This window comes from Chaetodon auriga, chromosome 13 (assembly GCF_051107435.1).
Source record: "Chaetodon auriga isolate fChaAug3 chromosome 13, fChaAug3.hap1, whole genome shotgun sequence".
NCBI classification, from domain to species: domain Eukaryota; kingdom Metazoa; phylum Chordata; class Actinopteri; order Chaetodontiformes; family Chaetodontidae; genus Chaetodon; species Chaetodon auriga.
In genome coordinates this window covers 7,606,056-7,631,443 of record NC_135086.1, presented here as the reverse complement: position 1 = coordinate 7,631,443, position 25,388 = coordinate 7,606,056, and the positions used below count along the sequence as shown (strand labels likewise).

At 41.5% G+C, this 25,388-nt stretch overlaps 1 protein-coding gene across 1 annotated transcript in view; it reads right to left on the bottom strand.

Annotated features, from left to right (window-relative positions):
- Window positions 1-1,552: 1,552 nt before the first annotated feature.
- The window catches only part of lrp1bb (low density lipoprotein receptor-related protein 1Bb), a 238,283-nt gene continuing 214,447 nt past the window's right edge, over window positions 1,553-25,388 (bottom strand). The window contains exons 71-91 of the mRNA XM_076746483.1: window positions 24,843-24,965; window positions 24,576-24,698; window positions 22,962-23,102; window positions 22,539-22,673; window positions 21,444-21,563; window positions 20,996-21,237; window positions 20,394-20,617; window positions 19,391-19,497; window positions 17,925-18,041; window positions 17,482-17,655; window positions 16,140-16,265; window positions 15,695-15,859; window positions 11,611-11,772; window positions 10,863-11,037; window positions 10,392-10,496; window positions 8,044-8,157; window positions 6,134-6,210; window positions 5,402-5,492; window positions 4,951-5,101; window positions 3,714-3,788; window positions 1,553-2,776 (exon numbers count right to left, since the gene is read on the bottom strand). Coding sequence (XP_076602598.1) covers window positions 2,636-2,776; window positions 3,714-3,788; window positions 4,951-5,101; window positions 5,402-5,492; window positions 6,134-6,210; window positions 8,044-8,157; window positions 10,392-10,496; window positions 10,863-11,037; window positions 11,611-11,772; window positions 15,695-15,859; window positions 16,140-16,265; window positions 17,482-17,655; window positions 17,925-18,041; window positions 19,391-19,497; window positions 20,394-20,617; window positions 20,996-21,237; window positions 21,444-21,563; window positions 22,539-22,673; window positions 22,962-23,102; window positions 24,576-24,698; window positions 24,843-24,965 — 2,888 coding nt within the window. The 3' untranslated portion in view covers window positions 1,553-2,635. The remainder of the gene's footprint in view (window positions 2,777-3,713; window positions 3,789-4,950; window positions 5,102-5,401; window positions 5,493-6,133; window positions 6,211-8,043; window positions 8,158-10,391; window positions 10,497-10,862; window positions 11,038-11,610; window positions 11,773-15,694; window positions 15,860-16,139; window positions 16,266-17,481; window positions 17,656-17,924; window positions 18,042-19,390; window positions 19,498-20,393; window positions 20,618-20,995; window positions 21,238-21,443; window positions 21,564-22,538; window positions 22,674-22,961; window positions 23,103-24,575; window positions 24,699-24,842; window positions 24,966-25,388) is intronic.

Genomic DNA, 25,388 nt, shown 5'->3' with positions numbered 1-25,388 from the left:
GTTTGGTATAGCAGATGGTTGTAAATGCTATGCTATCAGCTGTACGGAGAAGTTATAGAGCAAAAGACAGATGGACGTGTGAATCAGTGCAGCCAATGAAACACAAGTTTCCAAATTCTTCTAAAACCGACCCAAAGTTGAGAAGTGAATGGAGTTAACCTGCATGATGTTTAGCGTCTGCTCACTGCAGTAATTCGCGCAGCAGAATCTTTAGCTCGCTGAACGGATGTCTCTCACAGAAAGGCTCTTGGGGAGTTTAAATTGATTTTTCTCCTTATGTTTTTCTGAACACAGGCTTGTACGTTTGGCTTTTTCTCAAAGAACCAGACGTTTTCCAAGAGAGCGTTTCATCTTTTGTGCCAAGTTTCATGTCCATCCAAGCTATGGAAATGCTCCAAATGCCAGTGACCTAACATTGGCTGCTCTATTAATTAATGACTTCCAGAACCCTGAACTCCATCTTCACAACTATACTGAGAAAACAGGACATGGAGTAGCAGAGTCTGCTGGTTGCCCCTTGGTCCCTTGTGACAAACCACAGTACGGCAAGAAAAAGAATCCCCTCTTGCCTCCGTAGACCACCATTAGAAAAGTTCTCTATCCTCATAGACAGTCAGAGCAGACAAATCCAACATTTAATACAACTGAGGCAGCTCACTGCATTTAATTTTTTGGGCTTAAAATACAGCTTCATACAGCAGTGCAGCACTTGCTCTTCCTCTCAGCACACTCAGCTTGTCTCTATCCAAGAGAAACATGTCCCATTACATCCACATCGAGTCCTCAGCACTTTTACTGATTCTTACAAGGCAAAGAGGAGATTTAAAAAGCGGCCATCCACTTTATGTTTGCGCCCTTTCTTTCAGTGTCCACAGTTGATGTTAAAGTTAATGACTACATGGACTAAAGGAATATCCGCTCATCAATCTGAAATTGACAGTAATGTTTTTGAAGATGGTTGGAGTTTGGGATTGGTAGGAAATTGGCTTATCCATAAAAACATACGTGTTATGGCGTCTGTATTGCTGCGAAGGTTTACTGTGGAGGACAGTTAAGGAAGCTGAGGCATCAATCTGCAGCATCGTCAAAACGCGGTGGGCCGGGCCTTCTGGCAGATCCAGCCGATAGCAGACAGAAGGAGAGAGGGCAGGAGTGCCGCTGCCTCCTCTGGTTGCCATGGTGAGGCAGGAGGTGAAGTGCGTGGAGAGACAGCCATTGTAAGTAAAGCAAAAGGAGACTGAATTATCATTCAGCGGGTGGCGCTGACGCTGTGTCCCCCGCCTCCAGGTAATGAATGGTGTTGGCCTTCGTGCACACACAGGGAGGGCAATGATCCCCCATCAGACACCTTCCTTAGCGCAGCAGGTAAAAGGCGCTCGCTGTTGATTGACTTGTCAGGTCAGTGGCCATGTGAGCTAAAGAAATATAACTTCACTGGATCACTGGTTGAATAGGCTGACAGGACTGCAGATATGCTTTTCTTTTTATATATACAGTACTATTATCCAGCTATACTACAAGAGCTCATGTGGCCCAAGAAAGGGACACAAAGTGGAAATAAGCCCCCTTTATTCAATATCGATTTACATTTTATATAAAAATTACTTACATTTAATACATTTCTTCAAAATACAAGCAGCCAAACAACATACAAATCAAATACAAAATTATAAAATTCTTATATTTATCATCTTCCTCTTCTGAAGTAACAGATGTGTTTTATAATAACTCTTCATACCCTTTTAGTAGGTGTGGTAAATCTCTTCCTTGTCTCCATTTTTAATCCATCTGTTGAGATATGAGACCTAGAAAAATATGGTATTCAGTATCTGTCTTGTCAGTGTACAGTACAGGATCTGGAAATCTGGTCGTGGAACATTCAAGGTGGGCTTCAATCTCTTTCACCAAAAGATAAGTTCATGTGTTATATTACTCTCGAAACAGGGTGGAGGGAGGTTGATATCCGTGGAAATGGGAAAGACAGAAGACCGATGGAGTTACACACAGCGTGAGAAAAAGATCACGTTCATATTATGGCCTTCACTGGGAATCCAGTCAGTAGATCCGTCAGGTAACGAGGAGGAAAAAAAAAAGACAAAACCTCAAAAATATTAAGCTTCACTGCTCAATTGCGAAGCTTTGTGGTCCGTACATCATATGACATGTAAAAAAAAAAGAAAAGAAACAACCCACTTAACTCTTCTCTACGATACACTTAGATTTGTTCAGAAAAATTGAGCCGACCTGCCTTCATCCCTTCACAAAGTAACACGGAGTCCATATTCCACTTTAACTAGAAACAGGTATGGGTACAAATTTCAGCACTGCATTTTAAGGTTTAAACTGTGCACAAGTGTGGCTTATGGTGTTAATAAAGTTTTTGCAAATCAGCAGCTTTACTTCAGTGTCATACAGTATACAGTGCAGCGCTGTATAACTTATGTTTGACAAACATTAGAAAGCAAACAGTAAATGGAAAATCAAACTCTTCAGCAACACCAACAAGGACGTTATGCTGATGCTAAACTGGTAAAACCTAAGAGCCTCGTTGGAAATAGAAAACTTCTTGTTTCCTCCTTCATATTATACATTGTACACTGTGGTAAAAAAAAGAAGTACAAAGTGTAAAGTTAGGCTATGCGGCGGTTTCATGAATTGTCCCCTCTAGTTTCTTTGGGAGTAGCTCTCTCCTCTCGTCAATACTGATGACCGGCTTCCGGCAGTTTTGCCCGTCAATATATATCTTTGCATACACTGGGTTGGAGTAGTTCATGGGCTGTACAAGAAAGGAGGAAGAAGGAAAAACAATTACTCATAGAAATTAATTTACAACAGTGGGATTCTTAAAGCTGCAATCATAGATTTTTGGCCACTTGGGGGCAGTAGAGCAATCTGAGAACACAACATCTGACAGATTGTATTACAGTTAGCAAACAGCACATCTGATGAGTCTAAGTCCAGTATTCACTCTTCTTCCAGCTGTTTTGAGCTTCTATATGCTTCACCATGCTTACGTTGTCTGGGCAGGGCAGAGCTTGTCTGACGGAGACAGCCGCCTGCTGCGTCTGGAGACAAGGTCAGTAAGAGCTAAACTAAAGCACTGTGCAGCGCTGAGGGGAACTGCAGAGCTGGGGGATAATTCTCTGTGGGTTCATCACCACAAGCGACCTCCTGTGTCACACTGCAGAGAATCAACTGAGCTCATGTTAATGAGAAAATGCTGATTAGTGCAGCTTTAAGGAAAGTCCACTGTGATAATCAAGCTTCGACAAAGTGGGTAAAACATCTGAGTTTATCTGAAGCAGCACAAAGAAAAGCACAAGACTCATGCACACTGCGTTTGTGGGTTGTTACCCAGCGAGCAACAGTAGAGTAACAGACAACAACATGCAGGTAGAAGCCAGTTTAAACATGAAGCCATGCAGGCACAGTTTTCTGTCTACATCCTCAAGTATAGTTGTAGCTTTAGTGGCGTTTTTTTTTTTGTTGTTTTTTTTAACATTATATTAATATTTCAGCACTTATCTCACAAAATGATGCAGGAAACAGCTGCAGATGACTCGATGTTACTCTGACTCACTCTGATATATATTTAGCAGGCTACAGGAAATCATATCAGCTTGTCTAAAACACTTGCACAGTGCACACAGTGAAATGGATGATTTCTTTTCCCCTTTAGGACAAACATGAAGTGAAGTTTAGGAAAAAGTCACCTGTCCAGGGATTACCTCCTTGGGCACAGAATTGATGCCCAAGGTGCGAGGGTCACTGGACTGTACACACCAGCCCTGCAACACAACAAGCAGCACCTCTGTTCACAGTGCAACACAGCTAACACCAAACAGTCTGACGCATGATGCACGGTCACAGTGTACAAACTTTAGAATCTGTCCAGCCTTGGACTACATGACTGCTGCTTAACTCAAAGTAAAACTGCACTGGGCGAAGGAAGGAGGGGTTCAAGAGGGCGTAGTGGAACGCAGAAGCTGGTTTACATTCAAGCCAGCGTGCCTCTGCTGAAAATCCAGTGCAGCCACGTTGGACTGACAAAAGCACATGTCAAAGCTGGCAGGGCAAGAAGCGACAGCATTAGGTTTGAAGCTTCAGCAGGTGAGCTAGATAACGACATCAGTGAAGGTGTTATGATTCATTTGATATGCTGAATGTTAGTGTGGGGCTGAGGGCAGAATAAATCAACAGTCGGATGAAGAGTCCTCTTGGTTCACTCCTGCACACAACCGGCTTTCAGAAAATCTCTGCAAAAGCTAATGCAGTTCGATGCTAGAGATCACATTATCACAGTTACTGGAACAGAGACAAGAACACACCACAAAATTATTTTCATAAAGCTGGAAAATAGTTTGGAACTGCCGGTTGATGAAGTTACTCAAGGTCTTTAAAGTTTGTTGTAGACACACTTGTCTTCGCATCCTCGGATGCAGATTTAATGAGTTGAAGCACAGGTGATTGTGCAGGTTCAGTTAGGTGTAATCGACAGAGTGTCACTCTTCTCATGACTAGAGATAGTGGTGTGGCAGTGATGCTCCTGCACCATGTTTCATAATTAGCAGGAGTAAATAAGGATTAGCATGAATGAAGGACAATCAAATTAGCTCTTCTCTCTCTTTTCAAGCACTGCGTTGTTTATCAAGGTCGTATTAGAGGACACGAAAGCACATGGCAACTCAAATATGAGTTAAAAAGTTTCTCATACATCACTTCAAATGCATGTGCTGCTAATTAAAATCACATTTAGAAATAGCGAAAATCTCATCACAATGAGCAACATGAAAAATATGTTGTTATAACGTGAAAGGGATCGTGTTAAAACATGAAACTTTTGTAGTGAAGATGAGAAACCACCAAAGACAAAAGCACCCAGTTTAATTTCACACAGCTGTGAATTTCAGGATGCTGTTAGCATCGTTAATTCAACATCAATAAGCCAACCTTGTGAGGGTCCAGCGTGAAGTTGGGTCGCAGCAGGCTGCCTGCATCAGCATGGTTGTCGTGGTCCACTTCATACATGTTGTATGACGGGTTCCCAATCTCCACGTTTATCCCTCCGTTTGTCATGGGCTGCCTCTGGACACGCTTCCCCCTGAGGTGTGCGGAGCCGGCCGTCATTAACATGATACGGCTCCACACAACAAATCGCATAACACCACTTGGCTCACTTGGAGTACATAACTTTGCTGGGCAGACAAAAAAGCTGCATTCTAATGAGAGGCTGAGTGCAGAGGTTAGAGGTGTCCTGCTGAACACGCTGAAACAAACAAACTTTTCATTTCTAAAGCAAAGACGTCCATTCATCTTCAAAGCCGTGTGGCGTTGGATCTCTCATCATCTGTTGCTGCTTAGAAGCTCTTTCTTATTTCTATTTCATTATTTATTTGCTTACCTTTGCCTCCGTCGGCAGATGTAAACACCTGCTACCACCATCACAATCAAGATTACCAGCAGGACCAGAGGCACGATGATAGCTATGCTCCCTGAGAGGCAGACAGAGGAGAGGTGGTGTGGAGAGATGAGATGTGTTCAGACGGTGACACACCGTATGTCGCCATGCCTGACTGTGGCTTCAAAAAGGCCACTTTCAAAAACATTTTTCAAAGACATTTTCCTTCCTTGGCTTGGTTGCCTGCACACTTCACTTCATTCACAGAACAGCTGTCCGGTACATATGGGCTGTAATGTTATTGAAAATGCATAGATTCATTATGAACATCTGCAAAAAAAAAAAAAAAAAAAGTCTCAAAGGTAAGACGACACACAGATCTCAGAATCAGGATTAGATCTTTTTTCTACACAAGAGGTTTCAGCGTATTACTTCAAATCAATTTGACAACAGAACAGCCGCATTACTGAACTCTGAACGGTCGGCAACAGCAACAGCAGCTCCTCTAATTCAAACGAGGTAAACCTGCTGACTGTAGACTTTTCTGTTCAAATACTGCAAACTGGCTCGGTTGGATGGAGTTCAGTAATTCTTTAGTTCGGGTGCCAATCAGGACCGAGTCCAGCTGTGTGGCACGAGGTGGAGTGAGGGTCAACTTGCCTGTAGAAATGTGTGGATGAAGAAGTTATGATACATACGTTTATTAATAGGCTGGTTTGATAACGAGGCACTCACCTCCACTGGTGTTGTCTGATCTGCTGCTTTTAGGGGCGGGTCTCTCACACTGTGTTCCTGCCCAATTGGCTGAACATCTGACAGAGGTCAAAAGAGAGTAAAAATAAACTACCGTCAGAGGACTTCTTCGAGCAAAAAGACAGCTGAGAAAACACCTTTAGGAAATGAGCTACGTTATGATGTGACCGTGGCTTACATATACAACACATTATGATTCAGTCTTGCTATGAAGTGCTTTGATCCAAGACAAACAAAACACCACCTGGAGAGAGAGCACTATGTATACACATGTTGTGTCCATAAACAGCGTGTGTGAATTTACATGTTGAATATTCAGTGTAGGAAAAAAAAAAAAAAAAAAAAAAAAAAAAAAGGATGAAAGCGGCACAACAAGTCGTCATCTCATTTGTGTTCCAATGGTATCCGATGGGCATGATGTATGACCCTTGTTAGAGGAGGTGATATCTAATTTCACACGACTGACGCAGATGGCTCTGTAAAGCATGACTGATCTGGTGGGTGCGACTGGATGATGACAGAATGAAATTACTCTAAGTTACATGCACTCTAAGAATCAGAACATCAGGTTATCAAAAAATAAGAATGCAGCCCCATACATACTGGAAATGAATCACGCCCTCGTAGAACGAAATGTCACAGCGACATGAATTTTAATGGGAAATTTGGGGGCAACGGGGAGTTTGATCTCCTTTGGGAAGCATAAACCATGAAAAGCCTAATTCCTAAAGGAGTGAAGAAATTCTCTTAACCTCTGAAGGCATTAAAGATTTACACCAATACCAGGTGAGATATTCAGCCCAGTAAATTATACCCAGACGTGACGACTGGTCACTAACGAACATATTCAACTTGCCATCATGCACAGGTTGCAAATGCACACACTGATGCCCACATCACATAGACAGTGTCACGTTTTAGTCCCCCCCACCCCCCGACTCCTGTATGGTGGGTGATGACCGCACGACATGGGTGGATGGCTGGCAGTGAGGGGCAGCAACGGTACAGTCATGCAGCGACTGATAATGTAATAAGTGCTGTGTCAGCTGATACCTGTTCAATATAGAATTTTAAAAAGTTTGAGCTTGAAGTGAAGGATGTTTAATGAGACTAAAAAATAGAAAAGTCTTCATCCACTGATCCTCCACCTGCTGCTGCTACCTCGACCACTAAAAATGTTAATAATAATTAAGTGATATAAGAGGAATAGCTTGATTTTTTTTAGGAAGATTTGCTTTCTTGCCACCAATTAGTGAAGAGGATTGATACCACTCTCATGTCTGTACGGTAAGTATGAAGCTGCAGTCAGGAACCGGTTAGCTTAGCTTAGCTTAGCTTGGCACAAAGACTGAAAACAGTGGTGAACAGCTAGCTTGGTGCTGCCCAAAGGGAAGAAAATCTGTGTACCAGCACCTCTAAAGCTCACTTATTAACACATTATGTCGAATTTGTTTAATCCGTACAATATGTCAATGTTATTACAACAGATAAAATGAGCGAGTGAGAAAACATTTGCTTACTAAACTTACTAATTACAGTTAGTTAGCTAACCTGTTGTACTCTGAGCACGCACCAGTCACAACCAAATGGCTGAAAACAACTTAAATAAAGCCACAGAGCTGTCCACAAAGAATGAAATGTGATCATAATCTAGGGGAAATAATAATCCCTGGGTAATGTCATGTCATGTTATCTGTCCATTATTACGATTAAATAAGTCATTTCTTTATCCAGCACTTATTACATGATAAGTTGCTACAAGGTGGCACTGTGACAAACAGCCCATGTACTGGACTGAGGCTGAAATGGAGCCAGATGGAGCTGGGGTGAGGGTGTAGACAAAAGGGGGTGAGTGGGCTCTGAATACAGCTGGAGAGGTGAGAAGGACCTACTTGCAGCGTGGTTTGTTAAGAGCTGTTAATGTGCACATCCCCTCATTCTGACAGAAGTAATCGCAGGGGTTGGCCAGCTCATCACAACGTTGGTTCTTGAACCCTGACGTGCAGCTGCAAAACATTGTGTTGGGAGTGATAAAAGGGCCCAGAGAATGTATATTGTTGAACTGTTGGCTGCTTGATGAATGGAGACTGACACACTCATCCCTTTCAGCAGCTTCAGTCATAAGATGGAGTAGAGTCAATGTTGTGTCTGCATCGAGCAAATTAGCAGAATAAATAATATGAACACAAATCAATTTCACTGCTCACCAAGTGAGGGGAATATCTGCACGAGAAGAGCCTCTTACAGCGCTCTCACCTCTGAGGTGTGTATTTTCTTGACAAATAAGGTTGTGATCGTAATAAGAAGACTCAGAACAAAGATTTGCCATTAACTGAAGGAAACAACTCACAAACATTATCTTCATTCTAAGTAGCTGGGGATGGCAAAAATTGTCAAACTATCAAAATGTATAAGATGCTAGAGTCTTACATGTACATTGTAGAAGATATTATACTGTTAATATCACATCCTGCCACAGAAGACAGAAAAACACAGAACACAATCATACGGTAATGTCAGCAGTCAGTCAACAGTCTCTGAATCGAGTGGGACAGAAGATATCCTGAACATAATATCATGACTTCAGCTCGCTATAATCGTTTTGCAGTTTGACAAAAATATTGAAAATTGTTGCATTTTGTTGAACTGGGTCAACCCTGCGGCATCAGTGCAGAACAAGTTTACAGTATTTGGAAGCGGGGGATTGTCGATAAATGCAGAGGAATGTTTGGACCTAAAACTTAGAGCTGTGTGTAACTGTGCAGCAAAGTAACCCACACAGTCAGGAAGTTAGCAAAATCCTTTGCAGCTGGATCAGGCTAAATAAAGCAAAGTCCAGCCAAACTTTAAATATAAAACCATATTATCTCAGTTCATTAGAGAGGAATATGAGGCCTGTTCAAACCACTGTGTACTGTTTGCAAATCCTGCAAAGATCATCCTTTAAAAGTATTATCATAGTTGGCCTGGAAAGAATCATATTCAAGAGCAGAAAGTGTCAAAGTGACACATGAACACTGCGCCACGTCAAGAACAACAGAGGCAAGTAACAATCCAGCCAAAAATACTGTTTAGTTTAACTACTGGCCGACACAGTTGAAGAAACTGAGCTTTTCTGCACTGTGAAGAGCTACCATGTAGTTTCAAAAAGAATATTTCAATAATTCTCAGTGAATGGTGGCGAGGGCTTGGAGTTGACCGTATCTGTCTTTACTGCCGAGCCGATGCATTTTGAAAAACCTCTTTAACCTCTTTTAGTGTTTAATGCAAGAGTTCTCATTACGAATGAAGCAGCTCTGCCCTGCAAGGTTTTTGCTTTGGGAAGACTTGATGAAATATACATTTAGTCAGAGTATTAAGGTCAAACATTATGATTTCTTGACACAGTCATATCCATCATCTCACATAATCTCCGTTCTTTGCAGCAAATAATAAACCACGTTATCAGGATCTGTTAACCTCGACGAGTAAGATGGGATCATTTGCATAGAAATTGATTCTATCCCCTGGAATTTGTGAGTGATGACCACAAATTTCAATTTAACTATAGTGGACAATGGGCTGTTAAAAAAATTGAGAGTTGGCTTTTGAAATGGATTTCCAATTTCCTCCTTGGAGATAACACAGCCCTGCATGTGATTACAGCCGAGGTGGGATTAATCTGTGGGCAGTGCTTTGGGTAGTCTTTCACAATGATTTCCTCTTGTCTGCCAGTCAAGCTTTTGTCTGTTTCAAGTTTTTGCCGTCGGATTTCATGGCATGTTCTGCCACTGACATACCTCAGCTTCTTTTTTTAGAGAGCAAACTTCTAAAACCTACTACTGAAGAGTGTCAGAGAGTCCTGACATCAGCTCTTAACCGCAAGGAGGAACAGTGTGATATGTTCAGAATAGCGAGCTTTGAAGGGGCTTCGAAACCATTCTTTATCTGCCTAAAAACCTTAAGCCACAGTGAGGTGTCACACAGCATAAGATGGTGTACTGGAACTCAGCCTCCTGCTGTGCCATGGCCTCCACACAGTGACATCAAAAATTCCCTCAACTTAAGGATTTTTTTCCAGAGGAAGACATCTATCTTGTGCTGTTATCCAAGCAGGGAAATGGTATCCCTTGGTGATCTAAAGCCAGGCTTTCTGGGGCACAGAGCCAGGATTTGAATGGAAACAGTAGGAGTGTGAATAATAGTGGAGAACATTCAATTTTTTTCTCCACTTTCCTTCACCCATTAAGTAGTGACTTACTGACAGAAAGGCAGGTTGGTGTCGGGGTCCAGGTGACAGGTGCCTCCATTGTAGCAATATCCGTCACACAGCTGACAGCTCGGTGCTATTCTGCCATTTGTGCAACTGGAGGGTGAAGAAATAATGGATACTAGCAGCAAGCAGAGAACCATACTTGTACAAGAAGCAAAAATGACTCAGTGATGGTTTTGTCAAACATATGCATAATTCAAACGCAGAAGGCGAGTTCACCTGGCTTCTCATTCACTGACATTATCACAACCTAAATTGCTGTAGGGTGCGTGTGGCCCAATAAATTTTTCAGATTTAATCAAATCAATTCATTCACACAGCAGCCTGCGGATATGGCAACAGAGACCAGAGAATACACCGTAGAACTGAGGCTTTTCCATAAATAAAGAACATTATGAAGCCATAGCATTACAGCGAAAGGGACGAGGCGAGAACAGCGAGCAGATACCGAGCACTCACTTGCAAACCACATCTCCTGTCTCCTCGTTAATGAGGCACGGAGCTCCGTGGCATCGAAGACACTTGTCCACCTCGCACTTGTTTCCCTCAAACCTGGCAGGACACACACATTCCACATACCCACTACTGGATAGCGTGCAGGCCTTGGAGTTCACACAGTAGTGGTGACAGATGTCTGTTCCACATTCAGAGACATAAAGAGAGAGAGGGTGGTGTGTAATGAGAAACCGGGGACATAGCTTAAGCTGGTTTGATTGGAACTGTACAGGGCTTTAATGGAAGTTAATTATCCACATCAAATGACATCTTAGCCACAGACGAAAACATATCACCCCTTGGGCAAGCAGCGGCAGGAATGTACTAATGATGTGCAGTTGAAATTGTTTTCCCACAAACAATTATGACAAAGCAACGCAAAAGAAAATACATTATCACTTCAGCACAGATACACCCACAGGTTATTTGATTGTAGTAGTTTGATTTTGTTTATCTGCAAATAGAGGCAAATGTGGTGTTTGTAGAAAGAAAATACTTTAGGGGGTTGTTTTTGTTCCACACTCTGTGTGTGAACTTTGAAATGCTTAGTTCTGTAGATTTTATGCAGCATAACTGAATTTAAATCAGTGCTTTGTTGTGATTGTTCTTGCGGCTAGACTTGAAAGGCGAATGTCAATCATACGAGGGCCGAGCGCATGATAATAATCATTTGTTGTGTTTGCTGCCACAAAGTAATGGGTGCATGACTCACGGTAAAGACACCGGTCCCCAGTATACTCTGCCATACAGCGGCACACTGGCTGGTTCCCCTGAGTGACATCACACGTTCCCCCATTTAAGCAGTAGTTGTCACAAATCCTCCTCTCGCAGAAAGGCCCTGAGAAACCAACAGGACAGCGGCACGTAGGCTTACCTGGACAAAGGAAGAAAAACACAGATTAAGAGAGCATGAAAAGACCAAAACCAACAATGCACTGATCCTACGCACGAGTACTGTCAGTGCAGCTAAATCCTGCCATAAATTCCTCTGTGCCACAGACAACCATTTGCACCATTCTCCAAAAACCTTTAACTCACCATTGCTCCCTGTACGCTACGGTTGGTTGGCCTGCCTTATCCATGTGTAGACTTAATCAGTGACATCCTTATTTATGAGGCAAATCTTAACCTGCTTCCTTCATACCGATGCAAATACCGTAGGTTGAACCACCGCTCCCTCATCGGGAAGCAACTTGAGGTCATTTGAACGTGTAACGTCATTAAGATGCTTCCTGAATGCCTCCCTGCTAGAGATAATCCAGACATGTCTGACAAGGACGAGGATCGTGGTCAGACTGAGAACACACTGTTGGAATTATATGCATATTGTGTCCGGTCTTATTTTTGATTCCCCAGATGACCCCAGAGGACATAACAATGAAAAAAGACACTTAAGCTGCTCTCAATACTACAGTGGTTTTTTTTATGTTTTTAATTTTCCAACATGTTTTTATAGCCCTTTCTTTAATCTTACAAATTCTTAAATACCACACTTACCAGCAAAGACCACCCCTTTACCAGTTAAGGTACCTAACCATAAATACAACACTGCTGCTTGTGGATCAGGTACACACGAACCAGTGAAACCCCTCATGTGACTGTGCACTGTGTAAATGTTTGATGATACCCACAGGCCAAAAGGTGTTTTACAATTCAGATTTTAGTAGTGAATCCAGACACCCTGCAAAAACAACGTCCAAGGCCCGTCCCCCAGAGGGGTCTATCACCATTTTGCTGAACACAGCTGCAGCTGAAATTGAGGTTCATGTGAGCAGTGAGAGTGAACCATAACAGTCAAGTCAAAACCAAAACTTTGAGCTGAAAGACGCTGGAAGTCTGCAAAGAGCTGAGGTGACCTTCAAAATCAAAAGATGATAATTCTCTGTGTGTTCATCACTCTGACCGACACATGCACAAAGCCATTTGGTCCACTGCTGATATAAAGATATTGAGTGTAGCAGCTTTAATATTGCAGAGCTCAAGCCTGTGGGTAAGAGTTGGAGCATATAGAATAAAATAGATCAGTACGTGCTGTGAATGGAGTTCAGCTTCAGGCTCATCTCAATATTCACCACAATGCTGAAATTTTTATCTCCATTTCACAGGATGAAATGAGATATAGGTACAAATGCAAACCACAAGCATGTGCTACAGGCGCATAAGTGTGTCCCACTTCTTTTTGCAGTTTTGGTGACAGTTATCACCAGCACTATAAAAAATCTACTTCCACATAAGCTTTGTGCTGCACCCCACTGCACCGTTGGAGCGAAATGAGTGTGATTAATTGATAGTAAAAGTAACACATTATCAGCAGCTGGAAACAATTTGGTTAAGGAGTGTTCAGAGAAGGCAACAACTGTCGCTGGCCAGGCACGACTGCTTGCATAGTAGACAACAAACTTGCCATGGATACAGGTCTCGCTATGTAGGTCACACTACACTACTTGGTAATTTCACACTCCACAACTCTGTGGCTGGGATAATCTGGGTTTGCAATGTCCAAGAGACAATCATGCTGCCTCCAGTCACTTCTCTGTCAAATCAATAGCTGCAGGGGCTGTAAGCTCTCTAAACAGGCAGGCCGCCCAGCTTTGTGTTTTTACTGTAAAAGCTTAAAACTCCCAGGCAAGCTGAACTACCCGTTGTGTGCTTAGCACTTGCTCTCATTTCTCTAAAAGTCAAGTGAACACTGGTGCACAACCTGAATTTGAAAGTTGGAGTAAGCTTCAGGTTGAGAAAATGATCCATACTGATGGAAATTTGGATTGCTGGACAGGTAAGCAACCTATAGTGTATTTAGCATCAGATAAGCTGCTGTATACCAGCTGATGCTTGTTGTTGATGCAACATCGCAGACTTCAGCTCACTACACCGTTGTGTTCAGTAACATTTCCTAAAAAAGGCACATTTACATGCATTGTGCCTTGCCTTGCTTGTTGTTTGCCAGTTTGCCAAGGAATGAATTGCATAGGTAAGCCCGGCATGCCAAGTTTACTTTAGCTGTTAGCATTTTTCTGTGGAGGTGGGGATTCAGTGGTGTCAGTTTAGTAACATTGTGGAAAAACTGCGATGACATGCAGGCTCAGGCTTTCTTTTTCTCTGGTTACCTAACAAGCGGCAGATTTCAAAAGTTTGGTTTTATCTTTGTTGTCATTTTGTGGATTGTAACACTAAAAAGAAAAAAATACACAATATAAAAGCAGTTCAGGAAAGGATGGGGTATTTGACCCGTACTGCACAACGCAGTGAGTCATAGCTTGGAGACTCACAGATCTGAATTGTAAAACATATCTCATAAAACCACAGAAAAATGAGAACAGTTGGGAGTGTCACTGGTTTAAATATGTGTTTTGTTGCCAAAAGTTCCATTACTGTGTGGGTAAACCACTCAAAGGGACAGAGGAGCAGGAATTCAATGACACCTTGTGTTTTTATAGATAAAACTGGAAATTATCCAGCCTCTAATTGATTGTGAGGTTGCCTTCACTCCCTTTTTATCACCAAAGCCCGGACTGGAGGAAATCCATTCGACTATGTTTGCTCCCTTGCTCATCTTTGGTCACTCACTTAGACGGATATTCAATATCAACCAAAACAATTGCCGAGCATGAATGAAACAAAAGGCACTGCGTCTGCAGCAGCATAACAAACATCGCAACACTTTCATTTTCCTCTCAGCTGTCTACCATAAACACGAATACAATTCATCACCCGGTGCAGCATGTTGGTGAATGAAGAAGAAAATAAAACTGATTGTCATGAGTAGGAGCCCAGCCTTCTCTTATTCAGTCCTGACGCCTTACTGCAGTGAGCCCACAGCACGCAACGCGATGCTTCTTATCTTGACAGACATTTTGTTTAATGAGCAGCAGTGATTATCCTAGCGTCTTTTTATGTCACATTGTGCAGATTTATAAATTTAACCAGAAAAAAAAAAAAGTATTTAATTATCTGTTGAGCAGATATTTTTCTAAAAGGCCAAAAACAAAACAAACAGCCTTTATATTATTTTTTTTTTTTAAATACTGGAAGACTGAAAGGTTTGAAGGAAAAAACATCTAATCAAAACAATCACAAATCAAAAGCCACATTTTTAGCCCTCCAACTGTTCGTCGCAACTGCTATGACTCACTCAAACCAAAACACACTGGTTAGCTTCTAATTTTATTTACTGGATGTCACTCAATGAATACATCTTTAATCAATCTGAAGCACTTGAATAGGGCTCTGCAATTACAAAACATTTATGTGGAAACATAAGCCACACTTTTTGTATCAGGGCGATTGCTGTGGTGGATTTTGTTTTCTATGGAATGGAAATGGAGATGTTGTGGATAATTGCTGTAATGGTAAGATGATGTAAAGACTTTTAAATCAGTGACAGCATTTTTAAAACGGCTGTACATTCAATTCCACCACTGACATCTCAGCATATTCACAGTAGTCTTTAAATTGTGGGGTAGAGCTGGTTGTTCCAGAAACCATGAAAGAAGTTTGATATTTGAGGCTTGTTCGACAGGAGCATCAATGACAAAACTGCTCAACTGGCACATGTTACAAATGATGTTGCACATTTAAACTGGAGTGAGAAAGGCGCAGAGGTTTAAAGGAAGACAAATGCGGCTGAACGCTGTCATGCACTGGGTCAGTATGCAAGACAAAATGGGCCGACAACTCTGTTTGTGGCAATTTTCCCAGCAAGTTTGGTCTTCCCGGAGCGGAATATAAAGGACTCTGCAGGATTCCAACACACACACCATCTATGAATACATGCTTAAGATCTGAAGCAGACTTACCCAGGGGCGAGCCCATGCAGGTGCCTCCATTTAGGCAGTAGTCTGTACAGTGGTTGACCTCACAGCGCTCCCCTGAAAAGTCAGGCCAGCAGTAGCACCTCCAGTCTCCTTTCTCGTTGGCTAAGCAGCGGCCTCCATTCTCGCAGGGGGGGCGGCACAGTTCACCTTCACAACGGCAAAGTCCATATCACTTATTGTGCTGCAAGTGTGTAGCAGTCCACGACCGTCGGATCGCAACAAAGGCAGAAGAGTTTTCAAGTAGAAAAGCAAGTACAAAAGCTGCAGGCAGCTCAGGCACCTGAACACACACCCCAGATTCACAATGTTTCCAGAGCTAACAGCAGTCTCTCTATGAGCCGCACTGCATCCACCATTATCGCTGCTGCTACATCATGCAACAACTTCCCATCTTAACTGCGGCATGAAGATGTATGAGTAGGCCTACCTGAGATGATGGCATCACTACAGGTGCCATTGACCAGCACTTTCCCCTCTGGACAGGTGCATCTGGCACCCGTTGGGTTGAGCAGACACATGAAATCACAAGACATTCTCAGGCATGGATTTGATGCTGTGAAGAAAATAAAACGAGCCAAGAAGATAATCTGTCAGTCTGGCCTGAGATGAGAAAGACCCATTTGTTTGTGAAAAGTGTGTTTGTTCTTTCTCAGAGTAAGCCATTTATTTCAAGTGTTTTAATTTCTGTTTTGAAGGGTGTTATTTTCTTGAAGCCCACGGAGGCACAAGGCTAAAGCATATGAATAACTTCACGTCATTCAGATTGAATAATCAACGATTGTGGGACGTGCTAAGAATTCCCTGTTGTCTAATTGATTAGTGGCACTTTGAAGTGCTCTTCTGGCTGCCGCCTACCGTGGGTAAACAAAATGATGTGAACATCTCATGAAGAAGTGCCCCGAATTAATCAAAATTACAAGCACTTGCACAAAGGTGGGTTGTAATAGGTCTGATGCTGATAATCAGCATGTGTACGTTATGAAAGAGGTCTGGCAATCACTGCTTTAAAATGACTGTCTGAATTTAAAGAAAAACACGAGACAAGAGCACTTAAGAGGCAAAATCAACTGCACAGAAGTCAACAGTCTACACAAAAACCTGCATTTAAAACTGGCACAATAAAATTGATTTGTAATTATATCTTGCAAATGTGATTTAGACAGATGTCTTGTTATGATTCTGGTACATACAGCATATATTAAAAATGATCAGTGCTCAGATTTCTCACACAACACATTTGGAAACAAGCGCAGAACAAATCAAAATGGTTGTTCGGGTTTTGCTGAAGATACCAGGCCTTCATGTCATAGCTTCTTGCAGGCTGTGCACATCTCCTGCCCACAGACTACACACTACAGGGCTGGTTTAATGAGCCTCTGGGGAAAAGGAACAGCTGCCCTTTAAGTGAAAAACTGACCAAGACTGAGCTGTCTGAAGCTCTATAACCATTAACACCAGAGATGTAACAAATAGCTGAAGTTGGTCTACTGCACGAGGAAAGTGAGACGCAGGACGGAGTTGTATTGATTGACTGTCTGAGTGTTTGTTCTGGCCCAACTTGTCCCCCCTCACATTACGTCCTACCTGAAATCTTCAACCACACACCTGAACTCCAGTGACACATTTGAAGGACCAGTGGGACGTACTGAATATTGCTGAATATTTTACCTTTTGTAGTACAGCCTACGCTATATTTTCTGTGTTGCTTATAAACATGGCTTTCTTTGGCTGATACTGAAAAAAAGAGATCAGCTGTCACAGCAACTTACCATCTTGCTGTTTGTAACGGTGGGAGATCAAAACATTGGTGGGCTTCTCCATCCCCAAATTGAGAAATTCCACTGACTGTTTGCCATACTTATGAATCTTGAAGACTTCGTGTTTTAGTCCAGTTCCATAGATGTAGTCTTCAAATATATCAATTCTGTATGGTTGGGAAATTCCTGTAAACCCAGCAGATACAAAAAAGCAGATAACATTAAATAACCCCATCAGAAGGCTTGCAGCCTTGGGATAATGGAAGTTCATATCCGGTGGTGGATCGAGCAGGAACGTGCAGTGTGAGCAGATTGATCTAAACACAGATTATTTAGCAGCTCATCCTCTGAGACACACAGGCAGTGATACCGCTGCACAATAAAAAAGTTGAGGAAACCGAAGTGAAGTTTGGGTACTGTGTGTTTAAAAGAAGAAGCTGTGCTTTTGGCTTTACCGTGTCTGTCACTGATTGTCACTAGGGGGTCCGAGCCATCCAATCTCATGCTCCCTATCTGTGAGAGCTCAGGATCTGCCCAGTATAATCGCTGGTTGAAATAATCAATGGCCAGCCCTGCGGGAGGATGAGGAAGAAGATTTATTTACCTGACAAATTACACAGGGATCATCATGGAATCCATTAATGCAGGAGACCTTAAGGTTAGAATATTTATACGTATGTAGCAGATCAACAGGATGCGGAGACAGATTTCCTTTGTTCTTATCTCCCTCTGGCTGTTTGCATACAACATCCGTTTTGCTCGTGTCAAAATAACGCAGTAGATCTGCCATCTTGTTGTTCTCTGCAGCTCTGATGGCAGAGTGTAGGCGTGCTTACATTACACTTTTAGACCTGACTCGCTTTTACTTTCTCCCAAAAGTCTGACTGGATAATTGAGCACCTTGCTAGGGCATTTAAATAGGATTGCGTTTTTCCGCCGATGATGAATTCCTCTTTCTGTAACCAAGACAGAGTGTGGGTCCCTCGAATTAAAGGAGGCCAAAGCAGCTCTTCAAAACTAGATCACCACTAAGTGTATCCCTAAAGACAAGCCAACAGATTCTGAGTGGCTGTAAGGTATTCCTTACTGAAAAACATCCTTGCTGTTATCTTTACCCAGATTAGCATAGCACAGATTGATGCTTTGACTTTAAAGCTACATATATTAGCAGCGTACTGTGCTGCACTGGCTGTTCAATACATAATCTACAGCATTAATGTAGTACATACAAGCATACGTATATTCACCACGGTGCAGCGGTACATTATATAGTAATACAATAGTGTATGGGTCATACATACTCCATAATAGACAACCTGATGACACGTACACAGTCTCAAAGCAGGCCACATCTTACATACAACAGTGCTTTGTATAGTCAATGGCTTGAATGTATCATATATACTACAGAGACTTGCATGCAGTGCATCAGATGTGTCACGCAGGCTACTGTGGTTTTATTCTGTGAACTTCTTCTTTTGTGCTTGTGATGGGGTAACATCCTTGTTGTGAATAGCAATGTAAGCTCTATCCTTTTTCTATGGTACTCTCTCACACACACACACACACACACACACACACACACAGATGTAGTATATATGCCATAGAAAAGATTCATCTTTTACACTGTGGCAGTGATACTGTAACCTGTAGATAGCCTGTGATGACACACAATACGCATTCCTGCCAGTGGTTTCATACTATCACCCTCACTGACACTTGGCAGCAGTAACATGCAAAGAAATACTGCATTTACAAGCAAGGGCAGAGAAGAAGACTGCTGGTGAAAACACGAATGTAAACAAGGAACATTTTAAAATATCCCAAAAACCAACTTCATAAATGAGAAAGGAAATGCTTTCAACATGATTATCCGGCCTCAAGAATACACACAGTGAGTGATGAAGTAAGAAAGACGTACCGGTGGGTCTCCTAAGATTTTTCTCCAAGAGCACTCTGCGTAAGGAGCCATCCATGGCTGATTCCTCTATATGGGAGTGATCACCTATTACACTCCAGTACATCATCCTGCAATAGGACAACAATTTCTTGTGGAATTATGGAATTAGACAGTATGCATAGAAATAAACTTGTTTACAGTCAAATAAATGAATGCATATAACAAGCATGTAACTTGATAATGTCCAGCTGCGTCACAGCTAATGCAACCTATCTCATTACAGATTCTTAGAAATCCTTGTAATATATAGATGTAATATCTAAAGGCCTCATATGAGTGCAATTACAAAATGAATGCACATTGAGTACAAGTAATGCTCTTACATCTTTACTTGCCCACTAATGAAGTATTAGATGGTGATGCGGCTGATGGGAACATCTGGAAAACCTCAAGATTCATTGTGAGAGTGATGTATCATAACCACATGAGGGTGTGGCGTCTTTGTTCTTGTTGGACGGCACCTTTGACGGAGCCGCTCTGAGTAATGTTTAACGATGTAACAGGTAATGTTACTGATTAGGCTGCTTCCACTGCAGCTGAGGAATTGATAATGATCTTACATTTTCAATGCTCATTAAGCAGTGGGTAACGGATTACATTTTCCAAGTAACACTGCTTTCCCAAAATACTGAAAACTGATCCGCTGACGAAAAGTGCAAAGACAAAAGGTCCTCGTCTTTATGTTTTTGTCAGTTTAGATTTAGCATCTCATAGCCGTCTTCATGGCCAAGGGTGCAGTGCCTGCAGCTGCTTCACATTCCAGTGCTTAGCCAGTAAAAGGCTTTTATTGTGCGGCAGCAGCAAGGCGTGTTACCCTCACTGTTGATAGCAGTTGGTGGTAGAGGAGTTTTAGTGTTCTGGTGAAAAGACTGAATGTGCTATCAGAATATTTGTAGTATAGCACATCTGTCTATTTGTGTCTTCAGATATTATAGTACAAAAAGAGAATAACTGCACAACTTACCCCTTGGCTGGGTTGACAGCGATAGCATATGGCTCTCCCGCTATATCAGTAATCAAGCGGGTGCAATTTGGTCCCTTAAGTTGCCCCACATTTATGGAATATCGTAATTTAGTCCAGTGGGCTGTGTAATAGCTAAACCAGTGCATCCGAGAGTGATCAGTCCAATAAATGCTGCCTGTGATCCAGTCAGCAGAAATATCTCTGGGTCGACGGAAGTCTGAACACTGCAACCAATAACAGCCACAAAGTCAGGTGCTCTATTCAAGCTCTGTGCAAACATTCATGCATGCTTGTGCCTCATTAAAGACACTGTGAGGAGACATTTAATACAGTGCAGTCTGTTATTATCTATGAAACAACTTAACATGCAGGTTAATTAATTTTTTAACCACCTTTCATTTTTTACCTTAATGCTAATAATATCTTTGATAAAAGGTCAAAATTAAACATATTAGCCATTACTGATGCCTAAACATCCATTTTATAAACAAAGCAATTCTTTCAAACCATATTTTCTAAACCACTGAGATGACAAAAAATATGTACCATTCATTAAAAATTTGCTTTGATGTTTTTAAAAAGAGAAGGTTGGATATACTTACAATGTTTCTGACATTTGTTTTAGTTTGACTTCTTTCTAGAGTGTCTTTGTAAAAAATTCCACCAGGGTTAAACTGGGTTGCCCAGATAAACTTTTGTTGGTGAAACAGAGCATCCATCCCAATAATGCGGGCATTGTCCTCAATGTGAGTGAGAAGTTTGTGTCCATAGCTCTGGTTAAATGGATACACAAAACTTCGGATTTCAGTATCATTAGCTATGTAGAGCACTCGATCTTCTGGTCCTGCCCGGTGAGTTAACAATATGTAAAAAAAAACAAAACAAAACATAGAAAAGAAATTGGCTAAATTCCATTCTGGGTATTAGACAACAATTAAAGAACAGTACACACAATTACAGTTAAGCATTTTATAATGAGGTCATATCACCAACTTAGCATGTATGCACAGTACACCAAAAGATGTTGGATAATAAACTTCAGGATTGTACCTTTTGCTATGCAGTTGCCATTGATCTCCTTATAATTTCGGTCACATGTGCACTTAAAAGACCCTTTCGTGTTTGTGCAGTAATGAGGACATGTGTCAAACTGCAGACATTCGTTCGTTTCTGAATAAAGAGAAAGAAAGAGTTGCTTTGGAACGGGAATCTTTCATCACTGATGAAACACTTCATGATGCATGACGGCGGCTAATAGACGACAAATACATTCAAACACAGAACAGTGAGGTCAAGGCCAAGGCCAAAAGTAGCCATGGCGAGGACATGATATGCATAAGCAATAATACAATATGAACCTTATTTCAGTTTTCTCCATGATAAGTGGTGCCCTAGAGCCATTTGTAAAGAAGAAATCATATGCATGCAGTAAATGACGCTTTCTCTTTGTATAGAGGCAGTGACTACCAGACAAAAAGCCAATCAACTGGGAAACGAGAACCAGGTCGGAGGGTTGAAGGAATGATCAAAACTCTCATCTCTTAAGGCTAAAATGGCTTCGTCTGAAATTTATAAGTTCAGTGGAAGTCGACATAGCAAGAAAAATGCTTTAAGTAGAGGGCGTGGGTGAGAGACGGGATCAAAACTGCAACATTTGGAAAGCAAATATCTCTCTATATTCCAAACGTATCTACTGGTGTTTCTCAGTTACCAGTACTTTATTTCACATGTCCAACCATACCTTTACCTACAACACATCTGCTCTGTTAAAGCCTATCAACAGTGGATGATATTTTCTGATATCAGCATAATACTATGGGGACTATCAGTCTGTGTGTCCACTGACACAAACAAACTTGCCGGCTCTCAGCAGATGTATTTTACATCTTAATAGTGGTTCTTGAAATCATAATGTGTTTTAACTTATAATAAAGCCTCAGTGAATATCTTCTCATACGTGACCCTGACAGTATTCGCAACAACAAACTACTTCATGCCGTATCTTAACCTGGTAGATCTAAGGACAAGAAATAATTAATCCCCTGTGAAAAAAAAAAAAAAATTATAGTAGTGATTGAAGTAGCAATTGCTGTATTGTTAACTGTTACAATGGGGAAAAACAAGAAAGAAATGATTGTGCGTTACCTTCACATTGGCCCGTCTTCTGGTTCCTCTTAAAGCCAGCTTTGCACTGGCATATAGCATTAACATTTGTCTGGTTGCAAATCGCATCTTCTCCACACGGATTTGTTTTCTTCCCACATACATCTCCACTGGAAACTACAAATAAAGACAGGACTTTGATTACGTTTCAGTCCACTGCATCGCACACACCTGCTGTGTTTTTCTTTTGATGTGCAAAAGCCAAGAGGGCATTATTGTCTTTCACTGAGCACACAACACCACTCAAACATGGGCATACATATATTACCATACATGAGAAAACACCACATTTAAAATGAGGAGCTCTTGAGCATCCTGATAACATCATTGTGACATTCGCTACTTTTCATCTCCTCAGAATGATTCTTTGATGTGTTTGCTCAAGTCAACCGGCGCTGTGCTTACAGGCCTTGCAGTCTTGCTCATCCGAGCCGCCATCGCCGCAGTCACTGAAAAGGTCACACTGCAGCTGGATTGGGATGCAGCGCTGGTTACCGCAGGTGAACTCTGTCTTCCCACAAGGCCGAGGTCTTCCAGCCACCATCTCTGCTTCAGCACACACCGTGTCAGTTGAAAAGGCAAGAACTTGTAACTGAACTCATGCAAGACCAAATATTAAAGTACAAATATGTTTCTTCCAGTTTCAAAAGATATTATAGAGGAAGATGGAAATATTGAAATGTGCAATAATGAGAAGTGAGCTTACTGACAGTTACAGTATTTATCTGTCTTATTACTTTCACTTTTACTTCACTGCATTTTGAAAATGAAAAGGTCTAATGTCTCAGGTTACCTTGGTTAATGCTGCAAAATGGATCATTTTGTAAACACCTTTTCTTTCTGAATGATTCAGCTCTAACAATGGATATATAATAGTCAGACAATTTGTAGCCATTTTCAAAATAAAGGATGCAAACAGAGACAGCTGTTCGAAAAATCATAAATACAAGAAATAAATAAATAAAAATACAAAATGCAGAGTTACTTTGCATATTTTTGTTTTGGGTCATCAATTTACTTGAATTAATTGGACAATTTTCATCTTTAAATACAAAATAAACAGAAAAAGACTGAACCTGTCCACCATAAGCACAGCAGAGCGATGGAAGGGAAGCGACAAAACTGAGAGAGAGAGAGAGGTGGATGGAGGGAAAGGTGGAATTAAGGTGAGACTGAAAGGATGGATGGAGGGAAGAAGCATACAATGGTGAGGTAATGGAGTGCGGTAAGAGATGGATGGATGTATCAATGGAATCAGAGAGGAAGATGAATGGAGGACAGCGGGAATGAAAAGAGTGAAAGATGAGAAGAAGTGATTTGTCCCTTCCTTTCCTGGCTGCTCTGTGTGATCGTTCAAGAGGGCTGGCAGCAGTCATGCCTTTGGGCATATTAGAGAAAATAAAAGGCCAATTTTCGACATAAAAAAATAAAAAATAAATATAAAGCGAGTGTTTTCAGTGCAATCTGTACATGTCTCATTTACATCCAGGATACTACTTCACTACTTCTTCCATTTGTAAACATACTCAATGGTAACAATTTGCAGCACATGTAGCACACATGCAGCACATGTAGCTAACTACTGGTCTAAAAAATGTTACATCTCAAATCAGAACACAAAATATGCTTTTCCATAATTCTCAAACTGCAGGATTGTATGATTGTACAACACACAGTCCATTAAATACAAGACACAAGTCAAGTCACGGCCAAGAATCCTTTCATGCATTAGGGTTTATGCAGCTTTAACCTGATCAGTTTTTGATAGTACACACCAAAGTATTCCACATGGGCTTGAGAGGCCAAAAACGTATTATGTTATTAACATCCAGCTGGTTCAGGACCCTGTCAGGGGCTCACAAGGTCAATGTGAGTGCTCACAAGATGATGAACAGGTTAGAAAAGAATCACTTAAAAAAGCTTCTCTTTTTTTCTGGATAGATTTAATCATGTTTTCACATAACAATGTGCTTAGCGCAGATTTAACATCAGATCTGTTTTGGTGCGTTCTGCGCTCACCACACTCGTCTTCATCCGAGTTGTCACCGCAGTCGTCCACTTTGTTGCACACTTGGTCTGTACGCAGGCACACGTGATCGTTTCGGCAACGGAACGGCCTTGTAGGAGGGCAGGGAAGCTTTGCTGGAGACGAAAAGACATGGAAAGCTAATGGACATCTTTCAAAAAAACCAAACCAGACCAAAAAAACCCCCAACAACAACTGGTTTATAAAATATGCATCACTTGTCTTCAAAGAAAGAGCTTATGAGTGACAACTTCACGCACCACACATGTCTATGTCTTCGTCAGAGTTATCTCCACAGTCGTCCTTGCCGTCACACACCCACGCGTGGAGTTTGCAAAGCGTGTTGTTGCAAATGAATTCATCAGCCCGGCAGAAGAAAGACCCTGCAATTACACAGACAAGTTCCCAAGACTTCTGAATTACACGTGAATTAGGCAGAAAAGGTTCAAGGTTGTAGAAGATTTGACTCAAAAACTGTCTATGAAAAAATGTGACAGATCATTTTTCATAATGATACAGACAGCCCCGGATCATTTTCCCCCTCACAAGCAGCGTCTGAATCCATTTCTGTCTTTCATCTCACCTCAAACTTCTCCCTCTCATTGTATTTCTAATGTCTGCCTCTGCCATGTGTGCTCTCAACTTACCTGTCATGTATTATTCTGTTGTTCTGTCTCCTTCAAATTTAATGCTTTGAAATGGTTCACATGATTTATTTGTTCAGTGATAATCTCCGCAGCGTCAAGATTTGAGCTAACATATGAGAATCATTTCTGTTCCCTCAGGGATCAAAAACCCATATATCA